The sequence below is a fragment of the Pipra filicauda genome, unplaced genomic scaffold, assembly GCF_003945595.2.
Source record: "Pipra filicauda isolate LSUMZ 115617 unplaced genomic scaffold, ASM394559v2 scaffold32_size4067784_pilon, whole genome shotgun sequence".
NCBI classification, from domain to species: Eukaryota; Metazoa; Chordata; class Aves; order Passeriformes; family Pipridae; genus Pipra; species Pipra filicauda.
Window position 1 is genome coordinate 3,828,847 of NW_024104454.1, and position 17,527 is coordinate 3,846,373.

General features: G+C 37.0%; 1 protein-coding gene across 1 annotated transcript in view; it reads left to right on the plus strand.

Moving 5' to 3' along the window:
• Positions 1 to 17,527, plus strand: part of EXT2 (exostosin glycosyltransferase 2) — a 75,775-nt gene that overhangs the window by 19,212 nt on the left and 39,036 nt on the right. The window contains exon 8 of the mRNA XM_027719588.2: positions 17,330 to 17,461. Within this exon, the coding sequence (XP_027575389.1) occupies positions 17,330 to 17,461 (132 nt within the window). The remainder of the gene's footprint in view (positions 1 to 17,329; positions 17,462 to 17,527) is intronic.

Here is a 17,527-nt window from a genome sequence, read left to right on the forward strand (position 1 = left end):
CCATTTATAGAATGAATCTGCAAAAGAACTGGAGTGATTTATACATATTTTCAGATGTGATCTATAGCAATTTTTCATGCTACTTAGCCATGGAAGGGCAACAAAAGCTTTAAAATATTCTGGCTTTGCAAGTAACCCTTATTTCTCAATAATATTTAAGCCCCTTTTTTTGCTCCTTCAACTTCAAGGGCTAATAACACTTGATATACAGTATTTTGATGCTTGTTTTTTGTCAAGTGAAAAGGAATGACTGACACTGGTCTTTTGGTATGTTTGTTTTTTTCCAGTCCCACTCTAGTTTTCACTGAGCATTGCTCTTATTGAGATGGAAACATAGATAGTTAGATCACAGTAGTTATGTTCTTTCTTGTTTTCACATTGTGGAACAGTTGGAGTTTGATATAACAGTTATAAAAAGATGGGTTTGCAACTGATGTTAAAATGGGGCAAATGTGATCTTTGCAAAGAGCTTTTATTAAAATTGGTATGAAAATTGTCTTACAACTTCTCATGGTTTCCTTTGCGGTTAGGTTGTATTTAGGTTTCATTTCAAAAACTGGTTTTATTGCACAAAAGAATTCCACTGGGGGAGACTATGAATTTTTGATAAAGACTTGTGAAGTATGTTGTGCAAGCACCTACCAATTAATGTACTTTTTCACTAAATTAAGAATCCAATTGACATATAGGGTTGATATCAGTTGATGTGTATGGTTGAGATCATCCTATCTCTAGAGCAAATCTTTGCTCTAAATTTCTCCTGGTTTTTAGTGGGCTGAAGCATGCATTCATCATAACTAACAGACTTTCTACGTCTGATAACCTTTGTGGAATTGAAGCCTTGCTGTCTGATTACATTGGTTTCAGTGTTGTCTCGTGACATAATTCCTATCCTTAGTTGGAAAACACCATACTTAAAACAAGTATTATTGTAAATGTTAGCTTGCCAATTTTCTTTGTGGACTAGGTAATCTTTTTGCAGTCTTTTATTACAATTGATTTTCTGGAGATCATCCATCAAGGTTAAAATGTAGACAGAAACATATATACATACACAAACATATATGTAATTTTTTTCAAGTTGAAATAGATTGTCTGCTTTTAATGTGTAAAATTTTCTCTATGCTTATATTTTTGCTTTGTTTTTGGAGATACTTCTAGCCATACATCTGCTGGAGAAGAGAAGAAAGCTCTTAAAGAGAAGTCATTACATTTAAATTATATAAGAACCCATATTTGAAAGTATTTTCTTATAGTTTGTACACCTATCACGGGCATCACACAATACTGTCATGAAGAGGATTAAATACAGGTGTTTTAGTTATGGAGACATCATCTAATAGGATTTGTGACTGATACGATCTGAGCTGTGATTTCCTATAACACAATTTCATTTTGCTCAGTTGTTTTATCAGATAGTACATGGTATACACTGGGAAAGAGTGTGGAAATTCAGAATTAATTCTACTGTCCTGCATTATACCTGATTGCACTGAGATCTCTGGGAATTAGCTGCATTAACTTATGCTTTTATTGTTCAAACTTGCAGAAAATTTTGCTCTCAACAATTCCTGGTTCAATTTCCTGTCTTTCTTCATGGAAGGGAATAGTTTCTCTGCTTGTAGCCTAGTCTACGCTGTTGTAAAAAATTGTTACATATTTTCAATACTACATGTACAGCCTATGTTTCTGAAAATTGGAGACTAGCATGTGATGGCTGTTAAAAATTGCAACATTTTGACCATCTAAACCAGTCTCTGCAAGTTGACCTGCTAAAATTAATAGCAGTCTGGATGAAACTTACGTATCTCTGGGATTGCTGTCTTGTCTGTTTTCTACAGTAATGTTGTCATTCTCATTTTCTTTGAAGCTTCCTTGAACTATCCCTCTTTCACAAATAGTTCCATATGGAGTCTGAAACACTGGCAGAAGTGCCCAGAGGCAAGCTGATAAGCAGCTCAGCTACACAGCTTCTGCTGCAGCAGACTTTATGCTTTCATTTTCTCTGCACCTCTAACCAGCACCCAGGTAACAGCAAAGTTCTAGAAGTGGAGGGGCAAGAAATAGAAGTAAATGTAGTAGACCTGTATGATAGAGAGTAAAATCTGAAATTTTGTCTTGCTCCTGAAGTGTGAAAAAAGTTTTGGTTTGAAAGCCTGTTAAGTCTCTGGAAACATGTTTCAGCAGTGTAGTTGATATATAAATGTCTCTAACTGATATGAACGTTTTCCTCAGCTTGCATCTCAGCCTCTCTGCCTTTTTCCTCCTGTTTTTGTGAGATGACTCAGTCTACCTGAATATACAAGCATCTCGTAAATAGTTTTCCTCATTTAATAGCAACATACTTAGAAGTATACTTTCAATGGAACTAGACTCATTAAGGCATAGGATCAGAATATGGAAGTACTGTGTAGTGGGAATAGAAGAGCTATTCCTCTGTTTAGTTAGGCTTTCTTTCTCACTGAACAGATTTGAGGTAAGGAGTTTACTTTCAAAAGGAGGCTTTGTGTACCTATTCCTTTTTGAATTTATAATACTCCCCATCTCCCAAAAATAAAACTTCTGAATTAATATCTGTTCTGGAAGACTGGGTGACTTTGTGTGCTCTGATGGTACAAGAATGAAGAGCAAGTGTTCTTGAGCATGGGAATTCTTTCCATCCTGGTTTCCTAGGGAAACAAGGGTATGATCACATACAAATGTGCATGCTGATTTCTCTTCTAATATCTGTTACTGCTCAATTTCAACCAAACTAACAGAGAAATGGAGGTGTTGGAGATAAGAAATTCCATAAAGCTATGTAGCTGTGTAGAAGGTAAGCATCCCAGAACAACATGGCTTTTTAAGGGAAAATTTGCAGCTCGAGTTAATAGTCACAGAAAACCACTTGCATTTACCCATTATGAATGATCTGCTTTGGGAAAGGTTTTATTTGCAACTGGCACACCTTAGGCCACAGAAATTCAGATGCAGCATGACCAAATGATAAAGTGACAAATTAAATTCAGTATACAAAGAAAGGGGTATACAAGCAATTTAAAACAGCCTTCTCATAGGCAGTTATGGCCTCTCAAGTAACTACAATCACTTAGGAAAGAATTCTTGGAGCTGTAATAAGTAGTTACGTGAAAGTATAAATTCCATGGTCAGTTTTAATAAAAAAATCCCAACAAACCAAAACCAAAAGAATCAAGAATTTTTAGAAAAAAGGTAGAGAACAAGATGGAAAATACTACGCCACCATGTAAATCTACTGTATGTCTGCACCATGAATACAGTTTGTAGTTATGGCTCTCCCATCTTAAAAAGGATATTACAGAACAAGGATAATCAAAAGTTTCAAGAGAAGAGTAATTAAATAGCCTAACACTCTTCAGCTTGAGAATGACCAATTGGCGATGAGGTGAAGCAAGAATGTAGTACAGAACTATAAGAATGTAATGAAAAAAAGTGAATGGATATGACTCTACAATGTTTGATACGATTTCTTTTCATGTTTCATAAGACTTTTATTACTGGGAATGTGGTCTAAAAAAATTAAAAAGGAGATGATCTTCTCGTAGAACTAGTAGATAGTCTGTGAGATCACTGCGTCATCATTTTGTGAGAGTGAAGGGGTTTTATTGACATAAAGGCAGAATGAAGAAATCCAGAGAAGGAAAATCTGTCAGAGATGAAAGCAAAGATATATCCTCTGCCTCAGGAGTTCTTGCATTGCGGAGTTCCGAAAGCTGTAGAGTACTTTATGGAAGTGGTGGCTTATGCCTGCTGTGTCTGTGGGAGGGGAGTTCCTAAGGTACCTGCTTGTCAGAGCATTGTCAGAGAGAATACGGGAGCAGAAGGCCATTGGGTCAGACCTGGTGCAGGCACAGTAATGCAACTTCAGGACTTGGGTTTACAGAAGACCTTGGTATTATAATGCCTTGTGGAATAACCTTGTCAGATCATCAATGGTTTTCAAAGTGCGTCTTGACTTTGCTGGCTGCCAAACACTTCAGTGGTAGAATATTGACTGTGATGTATAGTTTCCTCCTTTGGATGAATGGGTAATTCACTTTCCTGAAGCCCCACAAGGTACTTTCTCAAATAGTGGCCATGCAGCATTCTTGCTTTTCATGAATTAAAGTTTCAGATACTCACAGCCTCTTGTGTTTTCAGCCCACGTGGACAATTAAAAACTAAAAAGGAGTGTAAATTCAGTGTAAAAAATGTGAATAGAAAGCATGTAGTTTGCAATGTTTGTTCCCGCAGTCAGAATACCTGGACAAGCTGTTGTGGTTTTTGTAGTGCATGTCCCATGTGCCTCAGCCCTGACCTTAAGAAAAGTTCAGACTCCAGGTCAAACAGAGCTGAAGACATATGCATAAATCAATGACTTATTTTAGTGCCACGTTAAAATAACATGAGTGGCTGGCTTTTCTGACCCCTCCTCCTTTTCATTTAATGTGCTTCTTTGGCTCCTCTTTAAAGAGAGTTCTGTAGAGTAATTTCAGCTCTTATCAGCTTGCTGACAGCTATATGAGCCTTTCTGCTGGCTCCGGGCAATCACTGCCAGCGTGTGAAACATCCCATTCTTGCAGTGAAATGGTCTTGGATAGAGTTAAAGCAAATGGGTGGTGGAGTTTTTCTGTGGGTGGTGCAACTTACATAAAAGAGATGGGATTTAGTTCTTGTTAACCAATTAAACAGAAATTCATTTCAATATCTGGACACTGGAAGCTCTTTGAGCATAGTTAGATTTTTACAAGTCCTTTTAATGAGAATATTAAACTTACAGCTGCAGTTCTTTCCCTGACAGGGGACAGCTTCTGTCTCAGGGTTCCTTAGACTCATCATTATCAAATTTAGGCAAACTTTCATCTGTCTGCCATTTGTAGCATTTTAAGGAGCGCGACTGCAGAGGCTAACCCTGCCTTAATCCTCCCAGAGTGCTTCAGTGGAGCTCTGGGTCCCCCATAAATGTCAGGCCTGGACAATTTGCCATCTTATCAGATGCAGTGAAGTTAGTTCCAGCCCTCTCACCCCTCCCCCAGAGGAAAGATTTGTTGCTGCAAACAGCAAAGGAAAGAGAAAACTTTTTCCTGGCTTACTGCCAGGATCGCCATGGGAGTTGTAGAATCCTTGGCATTTATATATGAGACTTTCATTGCTCCCCACTCCCTTCATTTGTTGCAGAGAGTATCCTTATCCTAGATTTTTTTCTTGTTGTCTCTCCTGCCTTGTTGCTTTTCAGAATGAAGAAAACTGTCTTCATGGCATCTCTGAGAAAGAACTACAAAATTTGAGGCCAGTCAGCACCTCAATGAATAATTTTTATAGGACACAGTTGGGCTGCTTTTGTATCTACATTGTCAGCTTCTAAACAACAAAAGGTGAAACTTAACTGTAAGAGGGAAATTATGCTATTTTAAGACAATTTTCTTGTTTGTTTTTAAGATTAGATTTTAAGAGTCTATATTTTAAGAGTTCGCATCTTGTTGCACAGTGAATTTTTGCTACTTACACTTTTCAGGTTGCTATACACAGCTTGGATAGACTACAAATAAACTCAGATGATCCAAAAATTGGAAAGGCATATAGTTTTAGAAAAATATTTCAAAATATTCTGTCGTGCACATGAAGCAGTTAGCTGCAGACAAATGGATGATTAAGCATATCTCCTGGTGTTCCACTCTCTTTGTTACTCTCTGCTTTCCCTCTACTACTGCTTAGTGTGTACCACATCACATTTATCAAATCCCCTTGCTCCACTTAGCCCCTTTCATTATTGAAATTGTTACAACTTCAGCATTTATCTGTATAGCATAAGTACACTGCAGTGCTGTAGTAATTTGCATGTGAGTATATTCAGTAGTGGTAGTAAATACGCCTTGGTCTTGTATCCATTTTACTGATGAGTAGATAGATACATAAATTAACTTGTACAAGGCCAAATAATAAGATTAATAATGGAATTTGGAAGTCCTGGATCATGTTTTAATGACTAAATCAAATATATCTTACAACACAGTAGGAACATTTGTCTTTTAAATTAGAAAGGTTTTACATGTTCTGTAGAAACAATCTGCTGCCAGGTAATCTTTAGACAGCTTTTCCTTTAATCTTTGTTTGTAAATTATGCAGATATATCCAATAGTTTCTTAGATGCCTGTATGTGGGAAAATTATGTATCTTTGTTATGAATTGAATAGAGGGTTGTTTAAGAATATATTGTAATTCCCTTTGGCTTGCCAATGGTGTAATTTGTATCTAGGGGTTGGCTTCTTCCTTTCCCTTTTGCTCCTTTTTAAATTTTTTCCTTTCTTTTTTTCATTAGCGACAGTTCTGAATGCTCTTTTAGAAATTAAAATGGCACCTGGCATTAGTTGTCTTTCAATACATACTCTATCCTGGTGACTTAAATCTGTATAGATGCTCTGGAGAGGAGGACTATGGAGGGTGTGCATATTCCAGGATACTAAGGATGAAGTAGGGAATCATGGATAGAAGTTGTTAGATTATGGTTAAGATTAAGAAATCCAGTTTCCTGCAACCAGATTCAAGTGGTAGTGGAATTCTGGTCCCAGGGGGTCCAGAATATTTCATCTCTTTTCACTCACACAGTGAGTCTATCATAAATATGCTTCCCAACACTGTAGCAAACAAAGGCAAAAAATATCAGTGGTGCCTGTTGAGGCATTGGGAGAAACTTTCCTGATCCTGAATCTAGTGATTAGGTTAAACGTGACCATGAACCAACTGTCTGAAATGTTTCAGTAAGTTAGCAGCACCAGCCCAGGCTCTGCACTCTTCCTCTCACCGCTGTTTTTGTTTCTGGTCTGTTGCTGCCTATGTGTAATAGCCAGAATGTATCAAGGGGAGAGGGAAAACAACTCCTTCCTCACATTTTTAATTGTTCAGGTGAAGCAAAAGATTAATACATAATAAATATGCAAATGCTGCTTAGTACTTTCGATCTTTTTTTGGGTAGCAAGGATTTATGTAATAAGCCTTAATATTTATCTTTGAGATTAATTCTCTTTTTTTACAAAATTCAATTTCATGCAGTAAAGGATATCATGGTGTTTCACATGTTTGCTGAGAAGAAATAAATAACTCTTGTTGATGTTTATCAACTGTTTTGTTCATGTAAAATTATTTTCAACCCTGTTCCATTGCAGTGTGACTACCACATAGTATTATCACAACCAATGATTATTAATCACCTTACCTATTTCATCAGATAGCCATGCAGTCATGTGCAGTTTGAGCCATGAAGGATGAAGTATTTTTAAATAGCTTGAGCTAAGATCAGTTATTTTTAAAGTGCAGAGGAAAAAAGTAGCACCATGTTCTAAATGGAATTTTTCAAGTAGATATGGAAAAAACCTCATGACTGCTGTCCTTCACTTTTATCCTTCCAGAAGTCAGCAAGATATATTTGTGTTCAGGCAATGCTGGCAGTAATGTCTGTCGTTAAAGTTGTCCAGTGTTGAGAACTGTGTGTATGGGGGTATGTGTATTATGTTTGTGTTTGTATAAAACAGAGCTATATAGCTTACAGGAAACTGAGCAAGACATGTCTTCATCAAAAGGGCAAGTTCTTCCTGGTATAGAGCTTAAGCTCTGAAATTGAGGTATTTGCTGATTTTTGACTGCTATAATATGGTGGTAACCCTACCTAGATTTTTTTTTTCCTTTAGAAAGCTGTCCTTTCATGTGTGTGATTGGCACTGGGCTTGCTTTGTGTTTAGTTTCTCTAATCAAGGGAATTTAAGCTTCTATTCTCCCAGCATTAGTACAGCAGTCATGGGAAATCTCAAACAAGCCAGATCTTGTTGCAGCAGTTGACACAAATAAAAGCGGTTGTGCTTTTATTTATTTATTTTTGATGCTGGATGCTGATTAAAAGTTTCCAAGCATCCTTGAGGCATGTTATAAAGCCAGCCAGCAGAGAGCAGGGCAGCTGCCAAGGAAGGGAGATGCTGGTGGACAGAGGACAAGATCACAGTGGGAAGCATCACTGTGTGTAACTCAGAAAGCTGGGAAAGGTGTAAACAGATCCCCAATTTATCTGTAGATTGGGCTCTCCAAACACTGTTTTATTGGCCAGTGGCTCCTGCTTTACTAACCTCTAACCTCTGCAATACTCAGAGGTGCTGCCCACCAGCCAGCCTTGTCTTTGAACCTCCCTTGGCTCCTGCCACCTCAAAGGCTTGCAGTCAGATTCCTGTGTTTTGCTTGGGACCTCACCTCTCAGCAGGATGCCTGCAGCAGGGAAAACTGATCTACCCTGAGAACATAGACATATTTGAAGGCAATACCCCTAGGACTAGAAACCTATTGCTTTCAGTTTCAGGAGCTGTCCATCACTTGTCAAAAAACGTGGCTAAAATGTCCTTCCACCCCCAACTTCTGGTCATACAGTAGTTGAATGTTCCCTGCCATTGCATACATGAATTTGTTTTCTATTATTTTTTAGGCTGCCATTGAATCAGTGATAGTGTAAGTCTAGCTTACTGTAGGTCTGGTTTCATGTTAACAGGGAGAGTGCAAAGGACAAACATCATAATAAAGGTGATACAGATCCAAGTAATTTTGACTACTCCTCAGGTTAGGTGTGTCTGCCCCTTCCTTCACAGTAACAGCCTGGTGAAAGTGGAGTAATTAGGGAGCCATGTAAACTCCTGGAAACTGGAGGGAAGAGAGTGGCCTATTTTTGTGTCATTACATCATTATTGATGATTATGTAGATAATGACTATCTGAAAGTAGGATCTGTATTACTCTTTTTCAGGTGTATAACTTTTTTTCAGCTGTGTTATTTCTGTGGTGTCAACAGATGTCATTTGCCTGTAAATAGGAAGACATGACTGAAAGCTCTTTGGAAGCAAAGGGAATTCAGAAAATGGTAGCCGTTTTTACATCACATGTTTCTAAAGCTGTAAATGCCTTTTTTTTTTTTCCTTCTCATCCTGCTCCTCTCTTTGCTGGCTCTGTCTCCATGCTTTGCAACAGTAGTCCCAGCCACAGCTGAAAATGGGGTGTTTCCTTGCTGCTAATAGTGGTGGTATCTGTTGGCTCCATAACTGAAATGTATTTTGGCCACGGATTTGTAGGGTACCAGGGCAGTAAGTCAGGTTTCCTGGCTGGTGCAATGTTGCCTTCTGTGACAGAGTTGTTAAGTTGACATACTCATTAATCAAAGAAGCAAGTTTGAAGTGCAGAAATATATACAGGGAGGGGAGAACACCAGTGCTCAGTGATATTTTTATCTATTCAAGTTTTGTGTTCTTGCTATTTTTAGAACTAAGTTACTATCACTGGGACAAGGAATAGCGGAAATCCGTATTTTAAGGGTAAAGATAATGCAAGATTTCAAAACTATATATAATGTTACCATTTCATGAGAGAGAATGAGAACTCTTCTATTAAAAATACCATCTTTTATGTCATATATTTAAGCATAATAAGGTTCTTCATAACAGAACATAAAAACCTTAAAACCACCAAAGCAAAACCAAGAAACCAACACAACATCTAAAACCAAGAAAACCCCCCAAACTCCCACAATTGTTTGAAAGTATGGAAGCAAGAGTGAAAATATTAACTTTTAGGCATGTCTGTTAAAGAACTATTCTCATATATGCACAGTATGTGTTGTTGTGCATATGGGTTACTGTAATTATGTCAGTGATTCTTTTGAAAGCACTAAAGAGGAGAATCTGAGGAAAGCTGCAGTGCAAGAAGCTTAATAATGAGATTGCATTAACATTTTCCTTTACCCTTAACTCTTAAGAGTCATCAAGTAGTCTACAGCAGTAAAACTGAGAGCCAGTAGAAGTGAGTTACTCCCAAGTGGCTGGTATCTGAAGGGTAAGACTAGCATTTTGAACTCTGACCCCTGTCCCCTTATGAATCGGCAGCTTCAAAAAGAAAAAGGGGAAAAAAAGAAATCTGGATAATGGAAAAATTTAATTTTCACTCTCCATTGTGTCTGAAGCAGGCAAATTTTATTGTTTCATGACTGAAATTACTATAGTAGAGAATATTGAGCCAAATGATTAAATCCACTTGCTGCTTCACTTTTGAAAAGATAATTTTTGAGGCTGAATTACAATAAAAACCAACACCATGAAATGTCTATCTAGAATTTCTGTCTTAAAATATTTGACTGTAATGATACAAATTATTGTTTTGTTCTTATCCTGCAGAAGTGTGTTGTAATTAAGAAATATTCCTCTGTAAGCCACTCATATAATTTGTATAAGTTAAATAGATGAATTTAGTATTTTCAGGGCTTTAGTTGAGAATCATGCATAACTCAGAAACAAGAGTTGAAAGATGGAATGAATATTCATAAATAATATTAAAAGAATGTTGTCTTGTTACATTAGAAGCAAGCTTCAGCTAACTGGAAACAACAGTATGTGCTCTGCATTGTTCCACTGCTCATTCCTCTTTTTCCTTTGTAGAGGATCTTCTGATTTGAGGTTCAGGTAACCCCAATGTTGAATTATGGATTAGTCTTTTTCTGAAGTGATCAGGCACCCCCGAAGGTGCAATTCCTTGCTAATCCCCATGTTTTTAGCTTTGGAAGTGACACACTGATGTTCTGAGCCCTCTTTATATGCTGCCTGCACTGCTGCTTTTCTTGGATAGGCCTGTGTTGACAAACAGATGCAACACAACCAGCTTAGATTGAATTTGGAAGGTGCTTTTAAGCTGATATTCTATAAAACATGAAAATAAATCTGAAAACTTTTCAGTTTTTGGCAAGTTAGCATTATTTTACCAGTATTCCATTGATTTAAAGGACTTGTCTCCATAGTCTATGTGTGGAGACAAGAAACTAATTTTTACTTTCAGGTTGCAATTTCTAAAGAGTTTACCTCCAGTTTCAGGGAATTGCACTTTCCACCCCAAAAGTGACCCAACTTTTCAGAGTACATCTCTCTCACTTTTTTCATAGTCTGAAGCACATTAATTATTTTAGAAAAACATAGCCTACATTTTTGTTTGTTCTCATTTCAAACTTTCATGCCTCCCTGGGAAAAATGAGAGGATCTCAGGTTTTTACTGAAGACATAGCTTTAAGGGGAAAAAGGATCATGGCCTACAGCTAGTCACTTACTCTATCCTCTCATGCTCCCTTAATAAGAGGAGAACGAATTGTCTAGGAAGTATTTTAAGGTACCAGAGCTCTAAATGTCTCTCTGAATGACCCTATTTTTTTCCTGCACTGGTTACAGAGAAAAGATTGAGCCAACCAGTTTTAGGTGTGTTGAACTTGATTGTGTGATATTGCCAAGGGTCCTAAACCAATTAAGCAATTTTTTTAACCCCAAATTGTTACCATTTTTGAGAAATAACTAAATACTGTCTAATTCATAATAGTATAAAGTCTTCTGAGGGTTTTTGTAAGCTTGTGTAAAAAAACCCAAAGATTGCACTGGTTTTAGCTGCCCCAGCTGGTATCATCTTTGCTGAAGAACTACGTATTGAAAGTAGTATGTATGATCAGCAAGGAAGTTGTTGAAACAGAGAACCAGATGTAGAAACAGTAAAGCAGTACAGAAAAAGGTTGCAGATTACAATTTATAAGCAGGAAAATGTGGGAACTTGGGGCTATAGAACCCAAAATTTATCTTGGGAAACTTTATAAAATGCTTGTTGCTCCAAAAGAGGAATTTATGCTTGCTTCAGTCCCATTTTGCAGAGGAGGTCAGTAGGGTGCTTGAGAGCTCAAGCTTGCTATCTGACTATTATATAACATCAGCTACCCTCATATGCATCTCTGGTATAGGGCAAACATAAAAATTCAATTTATCTTGAACCCCAGTAGCCCATCTAATTCTACTGGACAATGGAAATAGGCTAGGGCGAGGAAAGGTTGCCTGTGACCAATCCTAGTAGTTTACTTGATGGACAAAACTTGTTAGGTCTCACTAACTTAGAAAACATTTGATTATATTACAGTATGACATATAACTTGAGAAGGTCTTAGTGGATGCACTTACATGGACAGAGCTGTCAGATGCACAGCTGAGCTATAGATATTTATTGTAATAGCTTTTATATCTCTGCTGAAGGTACATGGTTTAGCAAGGGGTTGCTGCAGTCAGTATCTTCAGTTACTTAGCCAAGTATTAATTTTATTAGTTTAAAGTTTCTATTTAGAAATTAAAAAAGAAGATAAACTTGTTTTGTTTTGTTGTTTTTTGTTTTTTATTTTTTTTCTGCTATCCATCCTAAAATTTGAAAGGAATAAAAGTAAGATCACCAAGCTTCCAGGCCAGTGCTGTTGCAGCATCTAGGCCACACTCTTTTCTTTGGCTAAACTTCTGTAATCCAGCTGGGAGTAAAAACCAGGAACATCAAGAGCCATCGAGAAGGGAAAGCATTTAAGCAGAGTCATCCTAGCCAGTGTGAAAGTCATATTTCAGGCCCTCATAAACCTTTTCGAGGCATTTTAGAAACACTGAACTGCTGCAGTGGGGCAGAATCTTACAGCATCATGGCGCCTGACCTAAAAGTTGAGAAAAGTGGTGGTTTATGGGCAGTTAAGTTTTACTACTCTTCTGTGAATTTTGGTTTTTTCCCCTTTTGCTAACTTTACCAACTCCCACCAAATCATGGGCTGTGAAAAGACAGGAAGCTAGAAAGTTCCTTTCATGGACTGTTTCCTCTTGATCTAAATGTTACAGAAAATAGTTCTTTCCTTGCCTCATGCCCAGTGTTTGTCTTTTCACAAACTAATCAAAAGATTTACGTTGATCTGTCTTGCCTTCTACACCGGAGCGCCATTAGGGGCATTAACACTAGAACTTATAAACATTATATGAATGGGCTCTGTAATCTGATGCTATGCTGGCTTGTAAAGAGCTTATAAAGAGATGCTGGGCCCCCAAGTGTGTTTATTCCTAAGGAAAATAACACCTTCCCTAAATAAATGTTACTTTCAGTGAGTAGGCTACCCTGTTGCTGCCTGCTGCTGCCTGTTGTCTGCTATGAAAATAACTGCAAATGCCCCCTTCCCAAGCTCTTGCATGTACCGATATGTGCTGAATATTGTCAGTTTGGTTTCTTCATAGTCCGCTTGAACAAAGTCCCAGAACTGAAAAGTAGAGGAACTGAACTTTTGTTTTGGATGGTTGCTTATTTGGCTGGAGGAACATCTGTCTTTCAGATATTGCTAGTCTTTCTCAAGGTGTGAATGTGTATTTTTAGAGTATAAATTATAACACTATATTATATTAAGCAATTTTGGCCTCTACATAAAGTTTTCATGGCTGATCTAATGAGGATGCAGCAGTTGAAAGTGGGGCAGGGAGGAAGAAAGGAAAGGCAACAACTTAGAACTACTTACTAATATGCCAGTGTTTGTGACCTTGGTCTGCAGAACTCACTGGTGAGAGGAGAGAGTTTGGCCTCCCATTCCTTAAGTCTGTGGCTTCCATGATGAGGTTCTCATGGCTTTGCTAAATTTACTGCAGAAATTGAATTCAGGTGAATTAATTTCATGGGGAATCTATTGTGTAATGACAGTTTCCAGTCACTTGAAACCTGTTGGGCAACCCAATAATACAATGTACTTCTCATGCTCAAACAAGTCATACAGTATGCTACATTTGACTCTTTGAAACGTTGATAAAACTGTTACAGAATATAATGCTTTTCTGTCTTGCATTTGAATCTATCCTAAATTTTCTATTTATCCAGAAATTTCGAAGGAGAAGTTACATTTCTTAAATAGCTGTTTTCAATTCCTGGTAATCAATGTACATTGATTTGTGTTGTTTTGGCAGTTGTACAAAGTACATGTTTGATCTCTATTTACCACTTAGATTGCCTGTGACCTAGGCAATATGTAGGTGTATACAAAGTTAGCATTCTCTACAAGTCTGTGGTCCACATACTGTGTTTCCTTAGAAAATTTGGAAACCTCATCAAGCAGGCTTCTAGAGTACTAGAAGCTAATTTCAGTTCAAGTTGAAAGGAATGCTAGCCTTACTTGATCATAGTTGTAGTCTGTGTATATGTCTATGTGAAAGACAAGATCTAGGCTTATGGATTTTTTATTTCAAGATCCTGGAACGCACTCAGGTAGCTCTAATTAGTATATTACAATTGCCACACCTTAAAAACACTACCCAGTGTAATAATGTTACTCTTGAGTCTTCTTGTTCATAGATATGGAAAAGACAAACAGATAGCTCAGTAAAACTATGTAAGAATAGTAAGTAAGTTGGCATAGAAGTCCGGAACAGATATCTTTGTTGTTGTTGTTGTTGTTGTTGTTGTTACTCTCCTGTATCATGAATATGTTCATGGGATTTTTATCCCCTCTGTTTGTTACATTCCAGCACAAGCTTTTCAACCTCACCAAGTAGAGCAGAAAATACATTTTAAATGAAATCAACATACATCTTCCCAATAGAAAACTTGCCCAAAATATTTAGTAACTCAGCATGTGGAGCAGCAGACACTAGCAAGCCATGTTAATCAGTTCTGCCTTATAAAAGCAAACAAGGTGGGGAGGAAGTAATGAGACCCTGAAACATCTGTTTGGGGACTTCAAATCCCCTTAGAAGGTTTTGAGTTCTGCCTTAAAGAAACACAACTCCAAAAATATTACAACCAACTGTGGGAACGTTTTATGGCTCTTTACAAAAAATTAATTTCATAAATATTAATTCCCTCTGCCCTCTTCTCCAGATTTGCTTCTGGTGTAAAGGTGTAATCTTGCCTGACATTGGAAGCATTCTTCGAGCAAAGAGAAGCTAGATCAGATCCATCCTAGTTTTGCTGGAGGAGGAAAGCTAGCTTTGATTATTATGAAGCTAGATAATAATAGATATTACAGTATTAATAGACAATCTTAGAACGGTATAGGAATACTGTCATTTAGTAACAGTGGAATACATAGTCCTGTGTGCATTTCACACTATTAATAGCTACTTGCTTATAAAGTTGTATGTCAATAGGTTATATAAAATATTTTCTCCTTCTGCTTAGTGCTGCTTATAGCTGTTGCTCTAATCACATTCTAAACATGAAAATAAAATTTGAGGTCTGTGTTCTTTCTCCTGTTTATTTAGAATACTTGAACGGTTGGCTGCTCTAGTCCATTTTAATTCTTATTCTGCTTCTGGTTTTGTTTTTAAATCAATTGCTGCTGAGTTCTGGATAATACATTTTTCCTAAGAAATGGAGCATGGGGAAAGGAATACTTATGCCTTTGCTTAGCATGTGGTGTTTGCTTTATTTAGTGTCTTTTTATTTATTCTTAGCTGTTTATATAATTCTTTTGCTTTTACAGTTGGATGTAGTGTTCGTTTTGTTTTCTGTGTTCTTGGTAATCAGCCTGTTATCCAGCTCTTAAGTCCTACTAGGGAAAGAAATAAGGAGAGGGAAGGGACTCCATTCTAGAGTGAAGTTACTTTGCACTCTCCCTGGATAACAAGCTCCAGAGTAATGTCATTTTTGGGCATACTCATCAGTCTCTTAAATAAAATTTTGAAATAGTCTGAAGTAGTTGGAGTTATGGCTGCTCTCTCAATCAAAGTGAGGAGTAGTGCTTCGGAGAACATTAATCTCTTTCCTAGTTTGTTTATTTAATTGTAATGTGGATTGTTTTCATCTTAAATATTTGCAGAACTTTTCTGCAGAATCTGTTTTACAAACTACCCACAGAGTAGAGTTTTAGGGCTGGTGTTTTGACAAGAAGTCTGTAGTTCTGAATCCCATAGCTTACACTCAAAGTAAAGGAACGGGTAGCATAAGCATGAATATCTGCAAGTTTTTGCTTGTGAATTTTCATTTTCCATACTACTTGTAATCCTTCCTGTACACTGTTAGCTAGCCTAGGAATATTCCAAAAGAAAGTGTACATGTAGGAAGCACTGTTTGTCTTCTGTTAAAAAGTACTGACCTGCAGAATGACACATGTTGGTGCTTGTTAACAACAGCTAAACAAGAGTTATTTTTGGTTCATCCTAAGGTCTGTGCTTCCAGAAGCTTTGTATTCCTTCAGTAATTAAAAAAAAAGTAAACAATACGGTAACTAAATAAGGTAAATAATATTATTTAATATTTTCATAGCATGTGATTAAAAATGGCTTGTTTGTAGAGCTTTTTTGCCATTTAAGAAATCTGTAACATGAGTAAAATAGCACTTGCCCGAATTTGTACATTGTCTTCAGTTGTATTCTGACTCTGAAAGCTTCTAAAGTTTCCAATTAATTAAAAAAAATGCATTTTTTATTGTTCTACCTCCTACATACAAACACATACTCTTATAGTTGATAATGAACCATAAGAAGATTGAAAATTAAATTACTTTCTGGACAATTCAGGTTCTGCCATTTCCCAAAGAAAAACTAGGTTTAAAAAAATCATATTTCTTAGGCCAGAACTCTTGAACTACATTTATTGGTAAAGCATGTTTCCTTCTGGGTTGGATGGGGACATCCAGGATCATTTGATGGTTCTAGGCATTTAAAAAGTATGTTTATTTCTCTAACAGAGATAAGTCAGCATTTTCATTTCAAAACTCTTGCTTTTCTTTTAGCATTTCTGTCCCACACAGAAACTGGGACAAGATGAAAACTTGCTGCACAGGACCTTAGCTTGAGAATGATTCATCTGTGAAATTCAGAGCACCTGTGCATAACAATCTCATGCTTCATTTCACCAGTTTTACACTGCCTGTACTATAAATTAGCCAAGATTAACAATTGTAAAAAATTGGCATGTGCATGTACTTTTGTGTAAATATCTTAATATTTACTTGTATAAATAAAATTTGGTTTTTTTGAATGGGAAGGTATTAGTCTGGTAGGGTTCATGAGTACTGAAATTCTCTATCTGATCAACTGTCTCTAATATTGGTGTTAAAAAGTGACTTCTAAGTTCCACTTTTTAGGGAGAATGATTTTACTTGGCTATTTAGCTGCACTGTGGATTCCTCTGCCTTGGAAAAAAAAATGAGTATAACAGCAATTTCTTCTGTTTTACAGTCAAACTGCTTTTGACATTTTTCAAGAGGAAAACATATGATGAAAGTGTGAAAATACCTGATTCCTTCAAGTATTCTCATTCTATTTAATCACTCGAAAATAATGCTGCTGCTTCTTTTTATTGGCTGTGAGTCATTTTCTTCTGAGAGGTGGAGTTGAGTTGAAGCCTTCAGGCTCTGTGGAGATACTCTATCTACAATAAACATGCCTCCTAATTTAATTTCCACCTGACATGTAGACTTCATGGAACAGACTGTGCATGGCAAGCCAAAATTGATTGTTAAGCACTGGATCTGTGCAATGTGAAAGTGAACTTTATTCTCTTTACAGGCAAGGTGGTTCTGGGAAGCATATTTTAGATCAATGAAAGCAATTGCTCTCGCTACTCTTCAGATTATCAATGACAGAATTTACCCATATGCTGCCATTTCTTATGAAGAATGGAATGATCCCCCAGCTGTGGTAAGTAAATTCGTTTGATTTACTCATAAAACAAATTGTGGATGTGGTGGGGTTTTTTTTGTATAA